We start from the raw sequence: 22569 nt of genomic DNA, 5'->3' as shown, positions 1-22569 counted from the left end.
CCATGCACTTCAAACCTGTGTTGTTCAAGGATCAACTGTGTGCATGTGTTTATGTATTATTTCCCTCCCAGAAATAGAGATAAGCTGTGAGTCCTGAGAAGTGTCTGTGGGCTTGGAGAGGAAAAGGGATGAAATTCAAGGCATGAGATGCCCAGGGAAGAGGGGGAGGGAGAGAGAGGATGGAATTCTTCAGATGACCAGACTGGGCTGCGAGCTGGATGGGGCATCTTTTTACTGCCCTCGAATGGAAGTAACTCATGTGGTGCCTTTTCCCCAATGCCTGGCATAGAAAGTTTCTAATTTTTAAGTGAATAGATTGCTCTGAAGGAGAGGGGGAAGAGCAGCTTAGGACAGGGAAGACAATGAGTTCATTTTTGGTTCTGTGAAGTTTGAAAGACCTGTGGGTGGTTGGATACGTATATACAGCCCTGAAGTTTGGGTTTTGTAATCCACTGGGGATAAGTGGCAGTTGAAGCTGATGGGGATGAGATTATCTGGGGCAAGCAGATAGAGTAAGTCCCTGGAGAGTATCAACATTTATAATGTAACCAGAGATCGTCATAGAAGAGCCAGAGGAGTAAGAGAGGTTCCTGAAGAGCTGGCCAGAGGAGTGTATGAACTACTACAAAATGGTAAATAAAGTGTTTCAGATAATGGGCCTGTGTGTTCTTGCAGAGTATGTTTTGGTTGCCTACCTTGCCCAAGATTCTAAGCTGGCATTTGATGATCCAAACAAGCAACTCTTACTTGCAAATTTTGTAACATACTTTTCTTCAGAAAAAGAAGTGTGCCCCAGGTATTGCCTCTCAAGTTTTGCTTCTTGGCAACATTCCAAAGACACATGGGTGTGGCGGTTGCTCATGGGTACACAGTGTGCGAGTGCATGGACATAGACGCTGGTGGCACAGGTTTGGATCCTGGCTCTGGTGCTTCTGCCTGGGCAAAGTTGGGGAAATTACTCAACCCCTCTGTGCCTCAGTTTCCTCATTGGTAAGGAGGAATTATTAATAGCACTACTTCATAGGACTGTTATGAAGATTACCTAAGATAAGACATAACAGTGTTTAGAACAGTGCCTGGCCCATAAATAAGCAGGGTGGGCTGTGCTGTGCTGTGCTGTGCTAAGTCGCTTCAGTGGTGTCCGACTCTTTGTGACCCACTGGACTGCAGCCTGGCAGGCTCCTCTGTCCATGGGATTCTCCAGGCAAGCATACTTGAGTGGGTTGCCATGCCCTCCTTCAGGGGATCCTCCCAACCCGGGGATCAGACCCACATCTCTTATGTTTGCTGCGCTGAAAATTGGGCTCTTTACCACTAGTGCCCACTGGGAAACACGAGTAGTGTATAAACGTAAGTTATTATCATGATTCCTAAATACTATCCAGTAGGAAGAATTTGATAGCAAAATTATCCAGCAGTATTAAAACTCCAGTAATTATACTGAAAACCAAACAGATGTGAAAGAAATCCCAAATGAGGCAGGTTTCCATTTTTTGGAGATACTGCCATATTCATTACAGAAAGAAGGATTCTGATTTTTCTCTTGTAAACTTTGGTCCAGTAGGTGGTTACTTTTCTGTCTTCATGACTCGGCCTTAAGAGGCATGGAATAAGTAATCCCAGAACAAATGATAAACCACAAAGATTTTGAAGCTAGATTCTGACTGCTCCTGGTATGTGTGTGTGTATATGTGTGTATGTACACATATGTACGGAGAAAGACAAAGAAAATATAACATACACTTTTCTAATGAAAGATGAGTTGAAATTTATCTGGATCCATGACATCAATGCTGCATTTCATAACCTATTTAATTCATAATTGAACTAATTAATTTAAAGCTAAGAATAGTTAGCTGATTTAGGCCAAAACCATTCAGTTCCTTTTTATATGTAAACTGTCATCTAAACTTCAATGGCTTTTTGTTTATTCCTTATCAAAGGGGGAAACTTACTTTCATGATAGGGAGAGATTTCTATACTAAAGTTTATTCTGAAAAATACATATAGTGTATAAATATTGTCAAATGAAATGAGCATTTTGAAAGGCTTTGAGAAAGCCCAAGTATATCACTCCATATAAAAATTACTTGGCAGAAATTTTAGAAACCCTTCTAAGAGGTCCTTGCAGAATTTGGAAACTCTCCTTTCTTTGGGACTTCAGAACCATTAACTGAGTCACAAAAGTTGTTAATTGATATCCACAAACAACTTCTTATCTAAAGCACCTGTAACAATAGCTTTATAATGACTTCATGTAGAAACAAGATGATAATCAAAGATCAAGGAAAAATTATTAGGCTTTTTTGATAGAGATAGATCTTTCTGGAATGTAACTGATAATTAAGAGCACAATGGTAGGAAGTTTTTTCTATAATGCTATTTGTCTGTAGGAGTTTCCAGTTTCTTAGAATCAATATTTTAAAGACTAATGGAATTTGGACAAGGGAAAAAAAAAATCAGTGGAGCCCTATAGCTTACAGATGGATGGAAGAAGGTATATGGGAAGAACATCATGATAATAGCCCTTTGGAAAAGCAACACAGTGCAGAGTCTATTTGTTATAAAATAAGTAGATTTACTTGAGAAGTGGGGGCTTCCCAGCTGCGTCTAGTGGTAAAGAACCCAGCTGCTAAGGCAGAAGACTAAGAGATATAGATTCAGTTCCTGGGTTGGGAAGATCCCCTAGAGGAGGAAATGGCAATTCACTCCAGCATTCTTATCTGGAGAATCCCAAGGACAGAGGAGCCTGCTGGGCTACAGTCCATGGGATTACAAAGAGTCAGACATGACTGAAGCAACTTAGCACGCACACACACACATGAGAAGTGAGGCTGTAGTATAGTCAGGCTGCTGTTGGAAACAACAGCATCAAGAGCACGTGTGTTCACAGGCCAGGATCAATTTTACCCCCACACTAAGCACAATGCCAGGCACACAGTACATATTCCATTACTCTTTCTTGAATTGAAAGCTAAGAATAGTTAGGTGATTAAGGCCAAAACTATTCATTTACTTTTGTACTTTTTTGTACTTGATTGTGCTCTTAAAAGAGAAAGTTACAGAGTGACATCATTTGAGATGTTACTAAACACAAAATTGCTTTTGAGAAACAGTCATGGTTGAGGATGGGGAAATACTCCAATAGATGAAGGAAAAAGGCATTGGTAAAGTTTTCTGAGTCCAATTGCAGAAATTATTGTATTTTCTATATAGAATTTCTTCAGTGATCATTGTATCTGATACAAAAAGAGGCAGTATTGTCAGACTGTCTGAACTACAAATGGATAGATCAAATTGACTCTTTGAATTTATATCTGTCTGCACGCATGACATAAAATAAAATGAAAGACCATCAAACCTTGGGACGAACTGTGTTGTTGAACACAATCCAGGATTTCTACAGCCTTAGATCTCTTTGACTTCAGATTTAAAGGGTAAAATATAGGTGGGGTCAGTATTGCTGTTATGCTGTATTTGATTACATTTCAGATTTTTTTTAAAAGGCAATTTCAAACGTCTTGAGCACATATTTTATTAAAGATTTCTATTAGAACTGCAATCTAAGGTCCTGCTGAATAGATTCTTTCTGAGATGCGGTGATGGTCTCTGGCTTCAGGCTGTGTTCTGGGTGCATCTTGTGAAAAGAGGACCGATGTGGGTTTGGAAACACACCCATTAGATAAGGAAAAACACCTTTGAATGAAAGAGGCGAGAAATGTGTCTCAGTCTGGACAGACACTAAACTTTTCACTCTCCAAGGGGAAAGAAAGAAGGCAGCCTCAGAGGAATCTGTTGCAGTAGCAGAAGCCAAGAAATGAAACGGGGGTGCCCTTCTAAGGGTATCAGATGGTTTTCAAAGAGCTTGGGATTCTCCGAGGCTTTCTTTCTCAGGCCTTTTCTTCTGAAAATCAGTCTCTTTTATATGTTCCTGACACTGTGGTTGAAAAACATAACTTGCTTGGTTTTCTCTAAAGGTAATGGCTTTCTGTTTTGAAAAGCTATCTGTTCACACACTGTGGAAAAAAAAAAAGATGTGAGGGCTTAAATTTAGCAGTCAGTTACTGTTTAAATTGTAACACAAATCTGTATCATTTAAAAGTATATGAACACATTTGTATTTCTTGTCTAACTAGACTGTACTTAGCTATATATGTGTATCTCTCAATGATTTTATCATAGTAATTTAATAGGTAATATATTCTTAAACTACAGTGATTTCACATCTAGAAGGGATACTAGAATGTAAATTTTTCTGCTATTTATAGTTTTTCTCAATCTCAAAAAATTCAAGCAATTGTTCATTTTTACCCTTTCCATAGCCTTTTTCACATATGTCCTTATTCATCTTGTTATGCATGCCTGCATGCCAAGCTGCTTCAGTTGTGTCCAACTCTTTGCAACCCTATGGACTGTAGCCCACCAGGCTTCTCCGTCCATGGAGTTCTCCAGGCAAGAATACTGGAGTGGATTGCCATGCTTTCCTCCAGGGGCTCTTCCCAACCCAGGGATTGAACCTGTGTCTCTTGTGTCTCCTGCATTGGCAGGCAGGCTCTTTACCACTAGCACCACCTGGGAAGTCCAAATGAGCTTATTATACCCAGTGCCTAACCTAGTATATCACATAACATGTGTGTGGTGTGAACAAAGGTCCTGAAAGACCATTTAGTATTTTTGTGTCCCTTGTCCTTTGCCGTGTGTCCCTAAAGCAGCCTGGCTTCTTATCTTCCCAAAGTAATAGGCATTTAAGAGTTGGGTCACATACAAGGAGCCTGAACTAGAATAGTCTGGAAGATAATGGAATTTGATTACATGCAGTTTTGTGGCATCTGAGTAATAACCAAAAAGAAGCAATCTTTTATCCCCAGGGAAATAATAATAGAGATGTAAGTTCAGTTGGCAGAGATCTCACCCCTAGGAAATGTCAGAGCCAGAAGAAATATAAGTGAAGATCGGTTACCTTAGTCTAAAGGTGAACATGTTCAGTTGATCAGCAAACATTTATTGAGCACCTATTACGTCCAGGCGGCTGTGGCACGGGCCAAGGATGCAAAGCTCCTCCTTGACACCTGCACAGTCTCCCAGGAAGGTGGATTTGGACATAGCCTACCTCCGCAGAGCAGCCCCTTGTGTCTCATGCAGGAGAAGTTGTCACACTGGCAGTAAGGCCCGTAAATGTTTCCATAGGGGGACAGGTGGCAGACACACTGCCCGCAGTAGCAGTCGCCTCTCCCGCTGCACGAGGGGAGCTCTGGGGCCTCTTTGCAGGACTCGGTGCTCAGCATGTCCTCCCCGCACTCACAGTGGTGACCCATGTGGCCAGGGTTGCAGGCACACACCCCGCACTGGAAGGAGCCGTTGCCGTTGCTGCACCTGGAGCTGTTCACCTCCACTTCTTTCTGGCAGTCACAGCTGCATTCCGGGCTGACGAGGATTTCCAAAGCATCCCCCAGCCCCACAGGCTTTAGGATAACGTGCCTGCTCCTTCTCTCACAGTTTGGTAAACTCACAGTCACGTTGAATGAAGCCTGGAAAAGAAAATACTAATTATCTTCTTCTAATCACCAGAATAATGGCAACCCACTCCAGTGTTCTTGCCTGGAGAATCCCAGGGATGGCGGAGCCTGGTAGGCTGCCGTCTATGGGGTCGCACAGAATCAGACAGGACTGAAGCAACTTAGCAGCAGCAACAGCAGCAGTCACCAAAATGATCTTCCCTCGTGGCTCAGTGGCAAAGACTCTGCCTGCTAATGCAGGAGATGTGGGCTCAATCCCTGGGTCAGGAAGATCCTCTGGAGAAAGAAACGGCAATTCACTCCAGTATTCTTGCCAGGCAACCCCATGGACAGAGAAACCTGGTGGGCTACAGTCCACGGGGTCACCAAAGAGTCAGATATGACTTAGTGACTAAATGACAAGAGCAACAAGCCATCAAAATGCACTGGAGTATACAGAGCCCATGGGAATCAGCTTTCCCGGAAGCGTTTATTAGGAACCCTTTGAAAACCGCTTTTGAAATTCTTGAAAGGAAAAGCCCAGCTTTACTGCACTAAGATAGCTTCTGAGAGATCGTCTGAATGACTTTTCAGATGCCCTGTTGATCTCTGCTTACCGTGTCTCCCACCTTCATGTGAGAGCATTTCTTTTGGTGTGGAAAGGGGACCCCGCTGTTACAGATGGCCGTGAATGACAGGTTTAGTCCTTCCGTGTCTCCCAACACTTCCAGCTCCACCTCAGACCGCAGTTCCTTTAGACGAGACATAAAGAGTTGAACAAGATCACAACCAAAAAACAGAGCCAGAAGAGAAGAATCTGTGATCATGTTCATTACACAGCAAATGAATAAAATTCAGTTTGGTCTAAAAGAAATTTACCAGATCACCAGTCAAGCAAGAAAGCGAGTAATACATACACACACACAAGCATATTTTATCAAGTCTAAGGTGCCGTCCATTACAAGATCCACCATTATTTTATGACAATTAAACTATGATAAAATACTTCGAGATTGTTCAGCACTACATATGAATTAAACCTGTCAGTTCATCATTGATTTAAAGATTATTTTATTCATCTTGAGGGTTTGGCAAATTTCTCTAGTCCTGAATTGCAAGGACTGGATTACAGTCCAGTCTGATGAATTATAGTCCAAGCATGGCATATAAAAGGCAAATCTTTTGCTTATATCTCAGTAGCAAAATATAACAATAGCTTCCTTTACCTGTCTCCTAAGTATCATCATTTTTTAGGTCCCATAAAGCAGCTGGTTGTTACTCTGAAAGGCATACAGATCATTCCTCCAACAATGAATACTTGCTTTGCTGATATCAGTATTTGCTCCCCTGTTATTCTGCTTTGGTACATTTCCACATAGATAATAAATTTTCAATATCAAATCATAGTGAAAATTTGGAAGATATTTAAAAATTGTGATTGTCCTCAACACTTTCAGTACCAACAGTGCACATAACGAATTGAAGTGACAACACATTCAATTACTGCCAAGTTATACATGTGCAGGCAATGAACACGACATCGTGACTTTCATTCTACTGAAAGCATCGGTAAGATATGACCAATCAAAATGCACCCTAATGTTAGAGATGCTAAAATGTGAGAGAAAATGTGCCTTGAAATCAATGCGAATTTATAGAGTCCCTTTTGTACATTTAGTATAGAGCCAGGTCTGGGGGAATGCGTATAAGATAGGGTTTCTGCCATCAAGATGATCATCTTGCTGAAAAAAAATAAGATGCAATCAAGTGAAGCAGTTAGCATACAGTGTCAGTCAGTGTACCATTAAATTAGGAAAAAAAAAATGTGTAATACATAAGGGTTTGGGAGACTTCAGAAAAGAGGGTAGTCAGTGAAGGCTGAAGTATTAGAAGACTGGACCTTAATGGCTGTGTTGGATTTAGATTGCTGGAGGGGATGACAATGGTATTTCAGGTGAGGGGGCCAGAAAAGAGAAAACTCTGTGCCAGGAGTGGTTCAGAATGGAGACAAGAGGGGCTCAGCCCACGCCTACACCCCAGCTGTCTGGGGAGATACCCGACCACAGAAAGCCCTATAGTTTGGAGAGATGAGTTAAGACCTGTGGGAAACATTTCCTGAAGCTTTAAAACAGGGGCCTGATTTACTGAAAATACCACTGCAGGGAGGCTGTCTGGAAGGTGTGTGCAGGATAGGCTAGAGGAGAGGATAGGAAAATTTGAGTCAAGGAAGCTGGCATGTGGCTGCATTCACCCCTGCCTGAGGCATGATGAGGAATGGGACTGTTGACTACAAAGGCAAAGGAGAGGACTAGATAAAAGTTAAAAGATTCCTCTTTCTTTCGTAAAAGAGAAGTCTGCATTTGGGGGACAAAAATAAATTATGTTTTAAAAACAGAATAAAAACAAATTGTAAAATATTATGAATTAAGTGATGCCTCCTCTAAAAGGACTGGAGTCCCTATGCACATTCCATTGATAGAATTTTAAAGGCATATTCAGATTCAAACTTTCCTGAAGTATACTTTGTCAACTGCATGTTAAGAGGACCCCGCCTTCCTTGTAATTCTAAATTGCTTACTGTAAATTCTAAGTCCCTCCTCTTCCCTGCTTTGTTATTTGTTCCACATGATCGCTCCTTCCACTGACAGACACAGGCCGACTTTTTAGAATGTAGTCTTTGTCAGAGATTAAAGTGTCATTTCTCAGTCCTAAAGATTATTCACATCATGTCTTAAGATTTCAAATTCTGCCAATTTAGCATTAAAATGAACCCTGCAAATCTGTTTTATCTTAGCTAGCTACATTTCCAATTTATTCACTCAGAAAATATTTATTGAGTGGCCACTATGTACTGGGCACTGTTCTATAAAACCTCTAACATAGCTGATCCCTTGACTGAGTTTATACTCCAGTGTGGGAGGACAGAAAGGAAACCACACAATACATAAGAAAATTATGTAGTGCTGGAAGGTAATAAATGCTACAGGAAAAAGTTAGGGTGGGATAATGAAGATTAAGATAGTGTGGGCAAGGGGGTATAGGCTGTGATCTTTTAAAAGTGGTCAAGGTGGGATTTGTTAAGAAGGTGATGTTTCAAGAAAGCGAGAGAAAATTAGCCATGTGTATTTATGTGAGAAAATGTGTTTCAGGAAGAGGATGCAGCCAGTGTGAAGGCCCAAAGACAGGATGATGTCTGGAAGCAGAACAGCAAGGAGGGCAGAGTTACTGTCCTAGAGCAGAAAGTTAGAGTTAACAGAAGGTGAGTTCAGAGGTAATGGGTGGAGGGGACCAGACCTGGTAGGGTACTCACGGAATGTTATAAAAACTTCAACTTTTACTCTACGTAAATGAGAAAACAATTGGGGTTACCTATAGAAGGGTGATGGTAACCTGCCTGCCAGTGCAGATGTAAGAGCGGCGAGTTTGATCCCTGAGTCAGGAAGATCCCCTGGAGAAGGGCGTGGCAACCCACTCCAGTGTTCTTGCCTGCAGAATTCCATAGACAGAGGAGCCTGGTGGGCTATGGTCCATGGGGTCACAAGGAGTCAGACACAACTGAAGCAACTTGGCACACATGCAGGCATGCACAGAGAAAAGTGATAGGAGTTAATATTTTTAATGAAAATTCTAGCTGCTTTGTTGAAAGCAAGATGCAGGAAAACAGAAGTAGAAACAGGACATAGCACTTAGGAAATTTTGCAATAATTCAGGTGAATGAGGAGGGTGGCTCCAACCAGGATGACAGTGATTGGACCAAATTCTAAGTAAATCTGAGGGTAGAGTCCATAAGATTTCCTGATGGATTAAATGTAAAGTGTAAGAGAAAGAGAGGAGTCAGGATCATTTCAAGCATTTTGTCTCTAGCAATGTGAAGAATGGAAATTACCATTAGTTGAGGAGGAGAAAACTGTTGGTGAAGTGTGTTTGGGAAAGTCCAGCTTATTCTGCTGAATAACCTAGACTAACATATCAACTGACTCCTAGATATCTCCATTTGGATGTTTAATAGAAACATATATCCTGGTTGCCAGGCAGCATGGAGGGCCTGCTTGAGGTCCATGATCATGAATTTAAAGTGAGACCAGGTAGCATGACTGTATGTTTTTCCCACTTCCATTCAGCTGTGCAGAGTGACTGGATTTGACCAGGACTACAGTTGGCCAGAAACCTCAAAGGAGCAATAAGGTTCAGGGAAGTTGAGAGTATATCTAAGGAGTGGCCAGAATAATTGAATTTAAACTGGAGAACCAGGTGAGAGAACTGTACAGAGAAGATATGGTCAATTAATTCGAGATCCTAGTGGGGCTGGAAAAAACATTAGGGGAATTAGCAAGAATAAGGTGAAAAGATTAGAAATGGTGAGTGGGCAACTGATTGCACACAATTGCTATTATGGAGGTGTTTATTGGCAAGGATAAGGTTTAAGGTATGACAAGAGAGTGAAGATATGAAGAAGTAATTAAGTGGGAAGGGAACAAGGTCATTTCAGAATCAGAGTTCAAGAAACTGAGAGCCCATGATATGGGAAGGACCATATATATGGGCTGAAATCATCAAAAAAATAAGATAGGAGTAGCACTGGAGATAGAGGCACAGTGAACTAAATGAGAAATGAGGGATATAACCTGAAAGTCTGTAGATTACAGCAGTTAGGGGTAGTGAGTAACATAATCTAGCCAAAATGAAGGAAATCTCAGCATTGATATAATACATCCTATTGCAGATTTCGCCAGGAATATTTGAATATGAATTTGCCAGAGCAAGGACATAAATATATGTCTGTAGGTTTCATCTTTTCATTCACTCATTTTTTGAGCATCTACTATGAGTTAGACAAAACAAAACAAGTCACTTCTCTTCTAGAACTTAAATGCCAACCGGTGAGCTTACCCTTGGGAGCATTAATATTTCAACAGTTTTATTATGTGATTAGAGAAGAAAAGAGAGTAATAAATGATGGCCACATGAATACACATCTGGTATTTAAGGTTTTTTTTTTTAATGTCTGTGTAAAATACTGAGCTGAAGTTTGTAGTCACTGAGTATAAACACAAATTGTTTTCCCCTGCTCCACTACAAGTCAGAAGTGTTTTATGTTTTCTCTCAGTATGGTCTCTTTCCTTCTCTCTCTTTCTCTAGGTTGGGAAGAAATCCAGTCCATGGGTCCCCATGTTTTAAAATCCTTTTCAGTTCAGTTCGGTTCAGTCACTCAGTCATGTCCTTTTTGGATACATTTAAAAATTACACAATAGAAAACAAGGTGAACTAGTGCCAAGATTTGCTGCGTGCCTCATAGTGACTCATCGAGTTTCAGCCATAACTCCAGAGCAGAATTGTTTGATTTAGACACTTCATCATTTTGAGACAGTAAAATAAAACACAAGATTCACTTCAAATGTTTGATGTCTTGATTTCAACTACTCTGTAAGTTATGTGACTGGGGACATAAAGTGAGACATAAACTCTGACAGAGCAAGCAGGGGCCTGGACAGGGCTGGTCAGACGGGAGGGGAAATATTTTTGACAATTCACAGTTTTATAATTTGCTTACCTCCTGTGAAGATGCTAGTAGCCAGCATTTTTGAGAGTCCTGAATTAAAGAAAATTGAGCGTGTTCTAACACAGTGAAGGTTTGCCACGTGATTTTATTTGATTCTACACATTAAAACTTTATTGCTTGAGAGGGAGGAAGGTTTTTATAGTATTTTGTTGACAAGCTTTCCTGTCTGGAAGAATTTCAAGCATGAACTAACATGGTGATTAATTTTTGATGTGAGCTAAGAAAACTGAAGTTTCTGAGGATATGAATTAAAAACACCCTCATCTCATAACTTTAATGAACCATCTGTGTTTTATTCTTTGAGAAAATGTCTTTGAGAAAAAATACCTTGCTTTCCCCTGTTAGAGTCTCAAAATTGGTGGGGTGATGTCAAAAAAAACTGGGGTGGGGAGTTTCTTAAAATATGTCACTCTTCCTCCCCTTAAAGTTCTCCTAAGACATTTGTGAAAGGAATCTAGACACACCTATTTTAAAAAAAGCATTCCAGGTGATTCTGAAATGTCAGGGAACACGGGTTCTGTATATGCTAAGTATTGTTATACAGTGCATGTGTATCACTTATTTGTAGTTTTAAAACATCAAAAATTAGCATTTTATTCATTTGTTATTATGCAACTGACATTTGGAGCAAATACGAGAGCTTTACTGCTTTATAAAATGTCATTTTTTTCATTCCTGTCCTAATGTAGAATTTCATCTTTTTGTCTGTATGTGTGTTTCTTTGTAAGGAAAAGCAAAAGAGGGGCTGATAGTGATATTTAGGAACCAAAATAAAAAGAGTTGGCAACAGGCCACCCACTGTTGATTGGGTTATGAAATGGAGACAAAGAGAGAAAACAGAGCAACACTGTAGGTATGTATCTTATTTTAAGGGAAGAATTCTGTCCTCAGGCACTAATTTACAAAGACAAGGCAAAAAAAGAAAGAAAGTTAAAAATGTATGTATACGATATAACACTAATGGAAAATTTCCCTGATTCCTCAAAGCAGGGAATCTACAAAGCAGTGTTCCTGATGTGTTTTGCTGTGTTTTCCCCTGAGTTATGATGGAGTCTCATTAAGCCTGTGGAGTTAGTTCTCATAGCTGTTATTCATTGGCAATTTAAACAATTTTTTTTTTTTAGGCAGAGAAGAGGAAAGCTTAATTGTATGACTCATGAAGCCTTTTCAGTAGAATTAAAATTCTGCAGGTGACAATGCTGCTGTTGGTTATTACTATAAAAACAACCTTAATTTTATGATCAGGTTTATGAGTTTTCTACCTTCTGCCCCACCTTCTGGGAAAAATATCTGCAAATAAAGTGAACAAAATTTACATTTTGGCTGCATTAATGCAGAGAGATTTTCTACCAACTATCTCTACCAACAAAGGAGAGTGCATTTATCCACCTGAAACGTAGTTTTTAAACATCAAATAAATGCAAAAAGACCCCAACAGTAAAATATCATACTTCATAAGCTGAGATGATCAGCTGGAGAATGTTTCCAGAGTCCTTCTGAAGTACCCCTACTGTAGCTCCAGGAATGAGTTTTGCATAATTCTGTAAACAAACAAACAAAATAAGTCAATCTTTGCTCACTGTAACTGAGAAGCATTAAGCGTGGGGTTCAACCTATGGTTGAGATCACCTCTATTTAACTGGCCGGGAGAAACAGGTTCCTGATAATAAACGGTGTTTGTCCTGAAACTAGTTGTGCCTCGTGCTGCTGCTTCCCGAGCTCAAGCAGGAAATGAATGGCCAGAGTTGCTGCCGGGGAAATCTAATGTCTGTGGTGGCCTTAGTCTAGGGCTGTAATTAACATCACAACAGGAGTTAAGTCCCAAATAGAAATAACATGTATATAATGTTTTTGATTTGGGGAACATCCTTTTTCTAAAAAGCTCTGCGCTCACTGCCAGGAACTGTCTTCCTTTTTTTTTTTTTTTCCTGTAGCATTGCAGAAACTAAGGTTGGGCTCTGAGCTCACTACCAGGAACTGTCTTCCATTTTTTTTTTCTGTAGCATTGCAGAAACTAAGGTTGGGGTCACTTGAGTCCCTCACTGCCCTCAGACCACCCCTCAGGTCAATCAGCCCAGAGGTCTTCCTTGTCAGTCATTGTCAGTTGTCCGTAGAGCAAAGGAGTGAATTGTTTGAATGCTTGCTGTTAACTCCTCCTTTCCTAGCAGTAATGAGTACTCCCTTAGGGATGTCAGCACCGTACTGGAGTGGGCTGGAATCGCTCCTCACTCGTGAGGATTGTGTGAATCAGCACTTAGCTCTAAACCATCTGCATTCTCCATGTACATTCCTTCCCCTGAGATGTCGTTCCCACCAGAGGAGAATTCACTGTATTAGTTCAACCCTTCAGGTATCAAACATGGCTAAGGAGTGAAGCATTGCAAAGAAAGCAATTTTCTAGACTGCTGAAAATTGTCCCTTCCTTAAGTTTCTGCTTTAAAACTGTTTTCAAACAAAAATTTTCTTAAAATATATAGGACAGACTTCTGTCTTCTTAAATCAAGACATTCAAGCATACCTTGACATTTTTCTTGACTAAATAGTCATACTTATAATATTAACTATAATTCTATAATCATCAAAGACTTCTAAAATTTAGAGATGGATCACACCCTTACCAAATGGACCCCACTCTCTGTGCTTTTGTTTCTTTTGTTTTTAAATAGTTTCTGTCTTCTTGTTAAGCTGTAAGGTGTCACTCACCTACCAAGTCATTCATTCATTTGCTATTGCATTCAGCAATATCTATTAAGTGGGCTTAATATGCTGTGCTACATCAAGAAGAAACAATCACTCATTTTGTCAGCTGTTCTCTTCTAAAGTATTTGTGTGCTGTGAAATTAAATGACTGAATTTATTATAATTGTAGGGAAAAAAGAGAAATAAGCTTTGAGTGAAGAATTTAGGGCATTTCCTATGGTTCAAACATAGTAACACCCTACCTCATTTAAGTAGTTTTAAAAATGCACGAAACTAAATTAGAATTGGGGCTTCCCCAGTGGCTCAGCAGTAAAGAATCTGGTGCAATGCAGAAGACACAGAAGACATGGGTTTGATTCCTGGATTAAGAAGATCCCCTGGAGGAGGGCATGGCAACCCATGCCAGTATTCTTGCCTGGAAAATCCCATGGATGGAGAAGCCTGGTGGGCTATGTAGGCCATAGGGTCGCAAAGAGTTGGACACAACTGAAGTAACTGAGCACAAATTACATTAATTTTTATTATTAATTATAATCATGATGCTAAATAAATCAATCAAGACAAAGGGAATCAAAGAGAGGAACAAATGAAGCCTAGCTGATGTGGGAGGTCTCCCACTAGAGGTGGGCACCCAGGTTAAATCCAAACCTTCTACTCCGTGTATACGGGAAAATGAGCTTTGGTTTTAATTTGTGGGTTTTGTCATGTCCTACTAATTTCACCGTTTGTGATTGTGTTTAAGTTTGAAGTGGATGGAAATCTGAACTCTTAAAAGAGTATCAGTTGTCCGTCTGTTTTGATCTGCATTTTATTATTGAGGCGGCTGTGGGTAATCATCCAGGTAAGCTGGTTCTCTGCATCACTGCTTGTTGAATGGGGCCCCCTTTGGTTTCCCCAAGTCAGGTAGAACTTGTCAAAGATGAGGAAGGCACCGGTTCATCGACTTACCTTTTCAAATAAACACATGTCAAAAGGGCCATGAAGCATGAGAACTGTGGTTAGCAGATACCTAAATGGGAACTTGGATTTCACTCAAGTGGAGCTGGAATGTGTGTAAATTTGACTGGTCCCAGAAGAGAAGGTAGAGGGAATCTTTAGAGCTTGTCAAAGAAAGGTTTAGAGCCATTTGACAAAGAATTCCAAGGCCTTTAGCTCTGCATGAAGCTGTTATCCTTGAAAAATGTCCTGGCATCCCCAAGGCCAATATATAATGAATATTTTCTAGAAGCACTAGTTCAAGTGGCCTCCAGATTTGGAGTTAATTCTTGGTTAACAAAGCCAAATCCATCCACTTCCTAAAGCATAATTATGATCCTGCCTGTGGATGACATTTGACTTTTGGCTGTCAGGACAAGTGGTTTAACGTTAATAGCATTTGCTGATTGCCACCAGAGCGAGGGTACAAAGGAGTTGGCAGCTAGTAGTACCCAGGGATGACACTGATCATTGTGGAGAGGAAGACTATTAATTAATTTCTGGATGCTGATTCCCTGTAAAAGCAGTGCAAATAACTAACTAAGGATGTGGGCAATTTGGCTTTCTGATCTAACACTGTAAAAAAAATTACACTTTAAATCTTGTAGTAGTATGATTACTGTAAATATCATGTGTCAAATGCCTCTCTTTTACTAAGACTCTAAAGTGCTATTATAAATTGCCCTGATTAAACATGTTTAATGTTAGAAAAAGGGTGACTTTGCATGCCTGGATGTGAAAAATTATAGCAGTGTGATTGGGAAAGAGAACTCTTGGATATTAGAAATGGTGAACTCTGAAAACACAAGGTTGTATGAGCTGATTAGATAAGCAGACTTCTCTGCTTGGGCCTGATTTCCTGGGCTTGTGATCCCTGTTACCTGTCCATGGATTTTCCTAACTATGGATTTCCCCCTCTTCCTCACCACCATGCCACCCACGAGTTCCTGAGGTTGCTTTTCTCACTCGTGTTTGCAAGGTTGGCTTTTTCTGCTCACCTTCATTTTCTTGACTTCCTTCATCAAGCCCTACTTTTTTCTTTTTGGCTTACTTTGCCCCCATCTCAGAAAAAAATTTTTTTGTCCAACAGTCTCCATTTGCTCCCTGGAAATCGCCTGTCTGTCAAGGGTAGAGGATAAGACAAGGACAAAGAGTGATTTAGCTGGCAGGCATCAAAGCCTTCAGAGGACCGTGCCTGAGTTCACACCTGCACAGATCGGGATACTCTCAGACAGCGTCTTTAAGTTCAGGGCCTCTGGGTGTCTGACTGCCAGAACTGGCTATCAGGTGCGGTCTTGTGGTTGCCCGAGGGCAGAGGAACCACAGATCCACATACCTGCCGCCCCAGGTCACCATGGATAGGCCATCGGGTTGTTATTCTCCTCGGAGACTTGGGCTGAGGACTTGGCTGCCCCTTGGCTGCTTTTGACGCTCTCTTGCTGTCCTCTCCTTGGGAGAGGCGGCTCCCGAAGGGGCTGCCGCTACCGCTTTGATGGCACTTCCTGTTGGGTTAACGCTCATCTTCAGGTTCAGAGCCTGGCTCTGTTCTTCGATATGGTTTATTATTAGCTCTATCCTTGCTGGACATCGTGATGGGTTTTTGCCTTTGGTGGTGACTCTCCTGGACCCATATATCCTTCTCTTGTGACATTTCTGCTGTTGTGTCCTGGGTTCCTCACCACCTCAGACTCATCTGCACCATTTTGTACAGACCACACTATAATATTCCTTAGCGGAGGAAGGGGGCTTCCCCACTGGTGCTAGTGAACCCTCTGCCAATGTAGGAGGCAGAAGAGATGCAGGTTCAATTCCTGGGTCAGGAAGATCCCCTGGAGGAAGTCATGGCAACCCACTCCAGTATTCTCGCCTGGAGAATCCCATGGACAGAGGAGCCTGGCAGTCTACAATCCATGGGGTTGCAAAGAATCGGACACGACTGAAGTGACTTAGCATGCACATAGCAGAGGATGAGAAGCCAGAAGTCAACTTGCCATCTATCTGCTAGTAGCATTTAAAAAAAGAATTTGTAAAACCAAATATTTAGAGCAACCTGCTGCTTCTCTTCAGGCTTGCTTAACTCTTTCTGTGGAGCCTCATTAATACAGAGGGATTTTACACTCAGCCCTGTTTATTTTCAACATTATAGGATTAACCAATGCCACTGTTCTCATTCTTTAACTATACCTACTAAATGTTTTCCTGCTAAAATATATTTATTACAAGGTCAGCTTATAAGATTAAGAATCTATGAGCTTATATATACTGTTTACAAATATTTTCTCTAGTCTTTCACTGTATTTTCTTTTTGGTCATTATCTTAAAATCTCTTTCTGTTCGTGCATTTTCTGTTTGTGCAAAATCTCTGTTGTACATTTTCTCTCTCCTTCTCTCACAACTTTAGTAGCAGTATAATATATACACAACATACAAGGAATAAGTATATAGTTCACTGAATAGTTAAAAAGTAAACAAGCAAGTGTAACTACCAAGATCAAGAAATAGAACACAATCAGCCCCTAGAATCCTCCCTTGTAGTAACTACCTCCCAGTCATTGTGGAAAAAAAAAAAAAAGAATGCAACAGTGTTAGTCGCTCTTTGTGACCCTATGGACTGTGGCCCACCAGGCTCCTCTCTCCATGGGATTTTCCAGGCAAGAATACTGGAGTGGGTTGCCAATCCTTTCTCTAAGGGATCTTCCTGATCCAGGGATCAAACCCACATCTCTTGCATTGCAGGCAGATTCTTTACCATCTGAGCCATCAGCTCATTACTCCTCCTCTAAAAGCCTACCCAATGTTTTGACTTTTCTCACTATAGATAGAAGTCAGGGGAGATAACTTCATGCCCTACACCAAAGCATAAAGGAAAAGATAAATAAATTAAAGAATTTCTGCTCTGAAAAGATGCCTTTACGGGAATGAGAAGAAACCGCTGAGTGGGAGAAAGTATCTATAACACATGAATCTGATTTGGTACCAGAATGTCCAAACAACTCCTATACACCAGCAAGGAAAAGACTTCTTTTAGTTTAAACAAACAAACAACAACAACAAAATATATATATATAATATATATATATATGTGTGTGTGTGTGTGTAAGAGGCAAAAGAATATGTAAAAAGTGTTCAGTATCATTAATCATTAGATAAATATAAATGGGGGCTTCCCTGGTGGCTCAGTGGGTACAGCGTCTGCCTACAAGTGGAAACCACAATGAGATGCCAGGCTGCATGCACCACAATGGCTACAACTGAAAAAAGTGACAGTGCCTGCACGTGCTTCCCACAGGAGCCTAAACAGGTAGGCAGTAGTCACTTTGGAAACTGGCAGTAGTTACTATGGCTGAACTTGACCTAGCAGTTCTGCTCTTAGGTACATCCACATAGCAGAAACAAACCCACAGTATATGGGTGTTCTGAGATGAGAAAACGCGCAGAGAGGTGAACATTCTGTTGTCAAGACGATGCTTCTCGGTGGTCATCAACGCATGCATGCTAAGTCACTTCAGTCGCATCCGACTCTTTGTGACCCTATGAGCCATAGCCCGCCAGGCTCCTCTGTCCATGGGATTTCTCACACAAGAATACTGGAGCGGGTTGCCCTGCTCCCCTCCAAGTGATCTTCGCGACCCAGGGATCGAATTGGGCACCTTTCACGTCTCCTGCATTGGCAGGCAGGTTCTATACCACTGGCGCCACCTGGGAAGCAAGACGTCACCTAAACTGGAGAAAATGCCAGTAATTCTGAAGTAGTGTCAGACCTTTCGGGTGTTGGCCACAGGGAATAATTAGCTTCTACCAGGATTCCTTCTGCCTGGGGGGTGGGCCTAAGGGAGGGGTCCACTGGGCAAACTCCTCCGCATTCACAGAACAGCCTGACTTGCTTGTTAACCTCACACCTTTCACAGGAGTTGGTTTCAGGACAGAGTCCTCCTGAGCTGCAGTTACCAATTCAGGGGGCCTCGTGAAAGGATGGAGCGGTCCTAGCTAGCTTCCTGACATCTCCAAGCACCTCCTGCTTTTTGGCGCCTGCATCCTCAGAAACTCAAGACTCCTGGAGAATCTGTTGTTTTGAGGACTCTGGATGGGCCTCAGGGAAGTTGCAGGAGCGCTGAGGAGGGGATCCTATTGTTTGTCTCCTCAGTTCCATCCACATGGCTCACTGGTCTGGAGTGATGAGCATACAGTGCTGAGGGGGATAAAGGAACCAGAATTTGCCTGATCCACTAAACTACTATGATCTGAGATAGAATAAGTGGCCTTGACGTTCCTACCTGACAGTGTCATCTATTTAGATTTCCACAGAAGCTCTATTATTGTACTTAGATATCATTATTATCTGCAATAATATCCATTATTATACCAAGATAGTGAGGCCCAGAGAGTTTAGTTAACTTGGCCAAGGTCAACCAGCCAGGAAGTAGTCAAGTTAGACCCACCTGTCATGCTCTGCCCTGGAGTTAGCTCTCTTGACCAGACCACGGACAATATGTGCCTGGAAATGGTTCTCCTGGTCTAGAGACATCATTGGTGAGCCAGAAGTTAATGAAAAAGTCTAAATTAGCTGGGTGCATTCGCTTCCTGGGGCTGCTGTCACTAAGTAGCACTAACTTGGTGACTTACAACAAACAAAAATTGTTCCACAGTTCTAGAGGCCAGATGTCTGAGAGTAAGTGCCTCATGCTGCTCCTGTAACCAGTTGGGGAGAATCTTATCCTTGCCTCTTTCTAGCTCCTGGTGGTTGTTGATAGTTCATGGCTTTCCTTGACTTGTAGATTGTTACTCCAAATCTGCCTCCATCATCTCTTGGTGCTTGCTCTTCTGCATCTCTCTAAGATCACCAGTCTTACTGGATCCATCCTGCTCAGGTATAGCCTCATCTCAACTAATTACACCCACAAGGCCCTATTTCCAAACAAGGTCACACTGAGGTACTAGATATTAGGACTTTAACATATTTTGGGAGTTGGGGGTAGGGCCTAACTCAACCCATAACATTCTGCTAGGGCTCTTTTTATTTCTTTAACTTTGAAGATTTTAAGCCTTCATTTTAGCTGGAGAAGTGGGTACCTTGCCTGGTCACAGAACTAATACATGGTAGAAACGGATCTTGACTTCAAAGCCATTGCTCGCTTGGCTCCCCTTGCTCACTGTGCAAATGCCAACAGCCATGAAGGGGCTGTCTCATTAGAAAGTTAAGACAATAATGGCTGGTACTTATATATATATATAGGGGCTTAGAGATTATAGAACACTTTCTTGCTCAAAGTAGAGGGAAAGGAAGAGAAAGGGTTGTGGCTGTAATCGCTTTCAAATTCAAGGCTACATCTTGAAAGAAATGTAGGAAGTCATGAAACCATAGAGGCAAAAAACATGTTTTTTCCCTGTAGACTGTATTGCGCTATTTATCTGGTCAAAGGAAAACAGCTCTTTGTGGATGGAGGCTTGCTTTTGTCAGGCAGTGTGCTTCTCCCAGAGCTAGGGGCCAGCTGGTTTGACTGAAATAAGGCCTTCTGAAGGTAATCAGAAGGATTTCTTCCCAAGAGGTCTTTCATTCTTGTGAGATTTTATTTTTCTGTTCTAAACACAGGGCTCCCAATATTATGCAAAAGTTTACCCTGAGGCTCGACTGTGTTACTAGGACACCCAAGATTCCAAAAAGAATATGTAATTCGTTTTGGCACAAGGTAGCGTGAATGTCTATCTCTGAGTTGCACGATACCTGGTTTGCCTTTAGGCTTTTAATTGTCAGCTTTCCGCAATCTGGCGGGCAGGGATGGGGGTGTGCTAATTAGATCAGGTGCTTGATCTAGAATTCTGCACCAGCAATGACTAGGTAGTTGGCTTCGGAACTTTTGAGCACTCCCACTCTTTCTCCCTGTCTGCCCAGGAATGTAATTATCTTGTCAGCCGAGAAGCTGCAGTGCACAGCTGAACGAGTGCTAGGCAGCAGTCACAGAGCGATAAGGGGAGACGAATGGGCCCACCATGCGTGACTGTTCTGAGACAGACACACGCACAGAGAGCCACTGGAGAATGGAGGCGGGGAGAACAAAGGGGCACACTGAGTGTTTGTTCCTGAGGATACTTCAGACCTTCTCTTAATAAGATAGCCTGCTTTTTGGAGGGATTGCACATGCAAATCCCAAAGCTTTGGAAAGCTTCTTTTAAAGCTGGAAGACACGTTGGGCTCAGTAGCTAGCAGCCTATGTGCTTTGCAGACCAAAAAGCAGGTAATAGAACTTGAAGGATGGCTGGTAGGAACACAATGAAGGGACCGAAAAATAGAAAGCAGGTGTCTGGGTAGATGAGGACTGCTAAAAACCTAATGGCCCTCTCTGCTCAAAGAGGGGGGTTGGGTAGACCAGTAGCATCGGAAGCTTCTGAGAGATGCAAAATCTCATTTCTTAAAAAACTTTTGGGCAAAACTCCATATTTTTTTCCATAGTGGCTGCACCAGTTTACATTCTCCCCAACAGTGCACAGGGGTTCTCTTTTCTCCTTCTCCTCACCAATACTTATTTCTTTTCTTTCTAATGTTAGCTATTTCTAACAGGTGTGAGGTAATATCTTATTATTGTTTAGATTTGCATTTTCCTGATAATTTGCATTTCCTGATGTTGAGTATCTTATCATGTGCCTGTTGGCCATATCTTCTTTGGAAATATATGTATTCAAGCCCCCTGTCCATTTTAAAATCAGATTTTAAAAAAACTATTGAATTGTATGAGTTTTTAAAATATGAGATATTAACCCTTTATCAGGAATATGGTTTGCAGATACTTTTCTTCAATTCTTTGGTTGCCTTTCATTTTGCTGATTGTTTCCATTGCTATGTAGATGCCTTTGAGTGGATGTAGTACCACTTGTCCACTTTTGCTTTCGTTGCCTTTGCTTTTGAAGTCAGGTCCAAATGATTACTGCCAAGACTAATCTCAAGAGTAGCTCACTACCTATGTTTTCTTCTAGGAGTTTTACAGTTTTAGGTCTTCACATTCAAGTCTTTCATCCATCTTCAGTTAATTTTTGTGTATAGTAGAAGATAATGGTCTACTTTAATTCTTTCATATGTGGACATCCTGTTTTCCCAGAACCATTTATTGAAGAGACTGTCCTTTTCCCATTGCATATGCTTGCTTCCTTCATCATAGATTGATTGACCACACATGCATGGAGTTATTTCTACCATATGATCTAGCAATTCCACTTATGGGTATTTATCCAAAGAAAATAAAAACACTAATTTGAAAAGATACATGCACCTCACGTTCACTGCAGCATTATTACAATAGTTAAGATATGGAGGCAGCCTAAGTGCCCATCAATGAATGAATGGATAAAGAAGATGTTGTATACATATACAATGGAATATTACTCAGCAATTTAAAAAAAGAAGCTTGCCATTTGCTACATGAATGGACCTTGAGGGCATTATGCTAAGTTAAACAAGTCAGAAAAAGACAAATACTATATGATTTCATTTACAAATATGGAATCTAAAACAAACACACAAATCAAATCAAAACAAACAAAAAAGCCAGAGTCATAGATTCAGAGACAGGCTGGTGGTTGCCAGAGGAAGAAGGAGGGGGTGTGGGTGAAATAGGTGAAGGAGTCAAAAGTTAGAAACATTCAGTTATGAAATAAATAAGTGATGGGATGTAAGAAATGGTGTGGTAACTATTGTTAATAATACTGTATTGCATACTTGGGGTTTCCCTGGTGGCTCAGATGGTAAAGAATCCTCCTGCACTGTAGGAGACCTGGGTTAGATCCCTGGGTTGGGAAGATTCCCCTGGAGAAGGGAATAGCTACCCACTTGAGTATTCTGGCCTGGAG

The 22569-nt window shown here is 41.2% G+C and overlaps 1 protein-coding gene across 1 annotated transcript in view; it reads right to left on the bottom strand.

The window, feature by feature from the left end:
- The window catches only part of ITGB6 (integrin subunit beta 6), an 84634-nt gene that overhangs the window by 25764 nt on the left and 36301 nt on the right, over positions 1–22569 (bottom strand). The window contains exons 9-11 of the mRNA XM_052661669.1: positions 12507–12596; positions 6113–6247; positions 5111–5528 (exon numbers count right to left, since the gene is read on the bottom strand). Of these exons, the coding sequence (XP_052517629.1) occupies positions 5111–5528; positions 6113–6247; positions 12507–12596 (643 nt within the window). The remainder of the gene's footprint in view (positions 1–5110; positions 5529–6112; positions 6248–12506; positions 12597–22569) is intronic.

The sequence above is a fragment of the Budorcas taxicolor genome, chromosome 2 (assembly GCF_023091745.1).
Source record: "Budorcas taxicolor isolate Tak-1 chromosome 2, Takin1.1, whole genome shotgun sequence".
Taxonomy (NCBI): domain Eukaryota; kingdom Metazoa; phylum Chordata; class Mammalia; order Artiodactyla; family Bovidae; genus Budorcas; species Budorcas taxicolor.
This window is presented reverse-complemented; position numbering and strand designations above follow the sequence as displayed.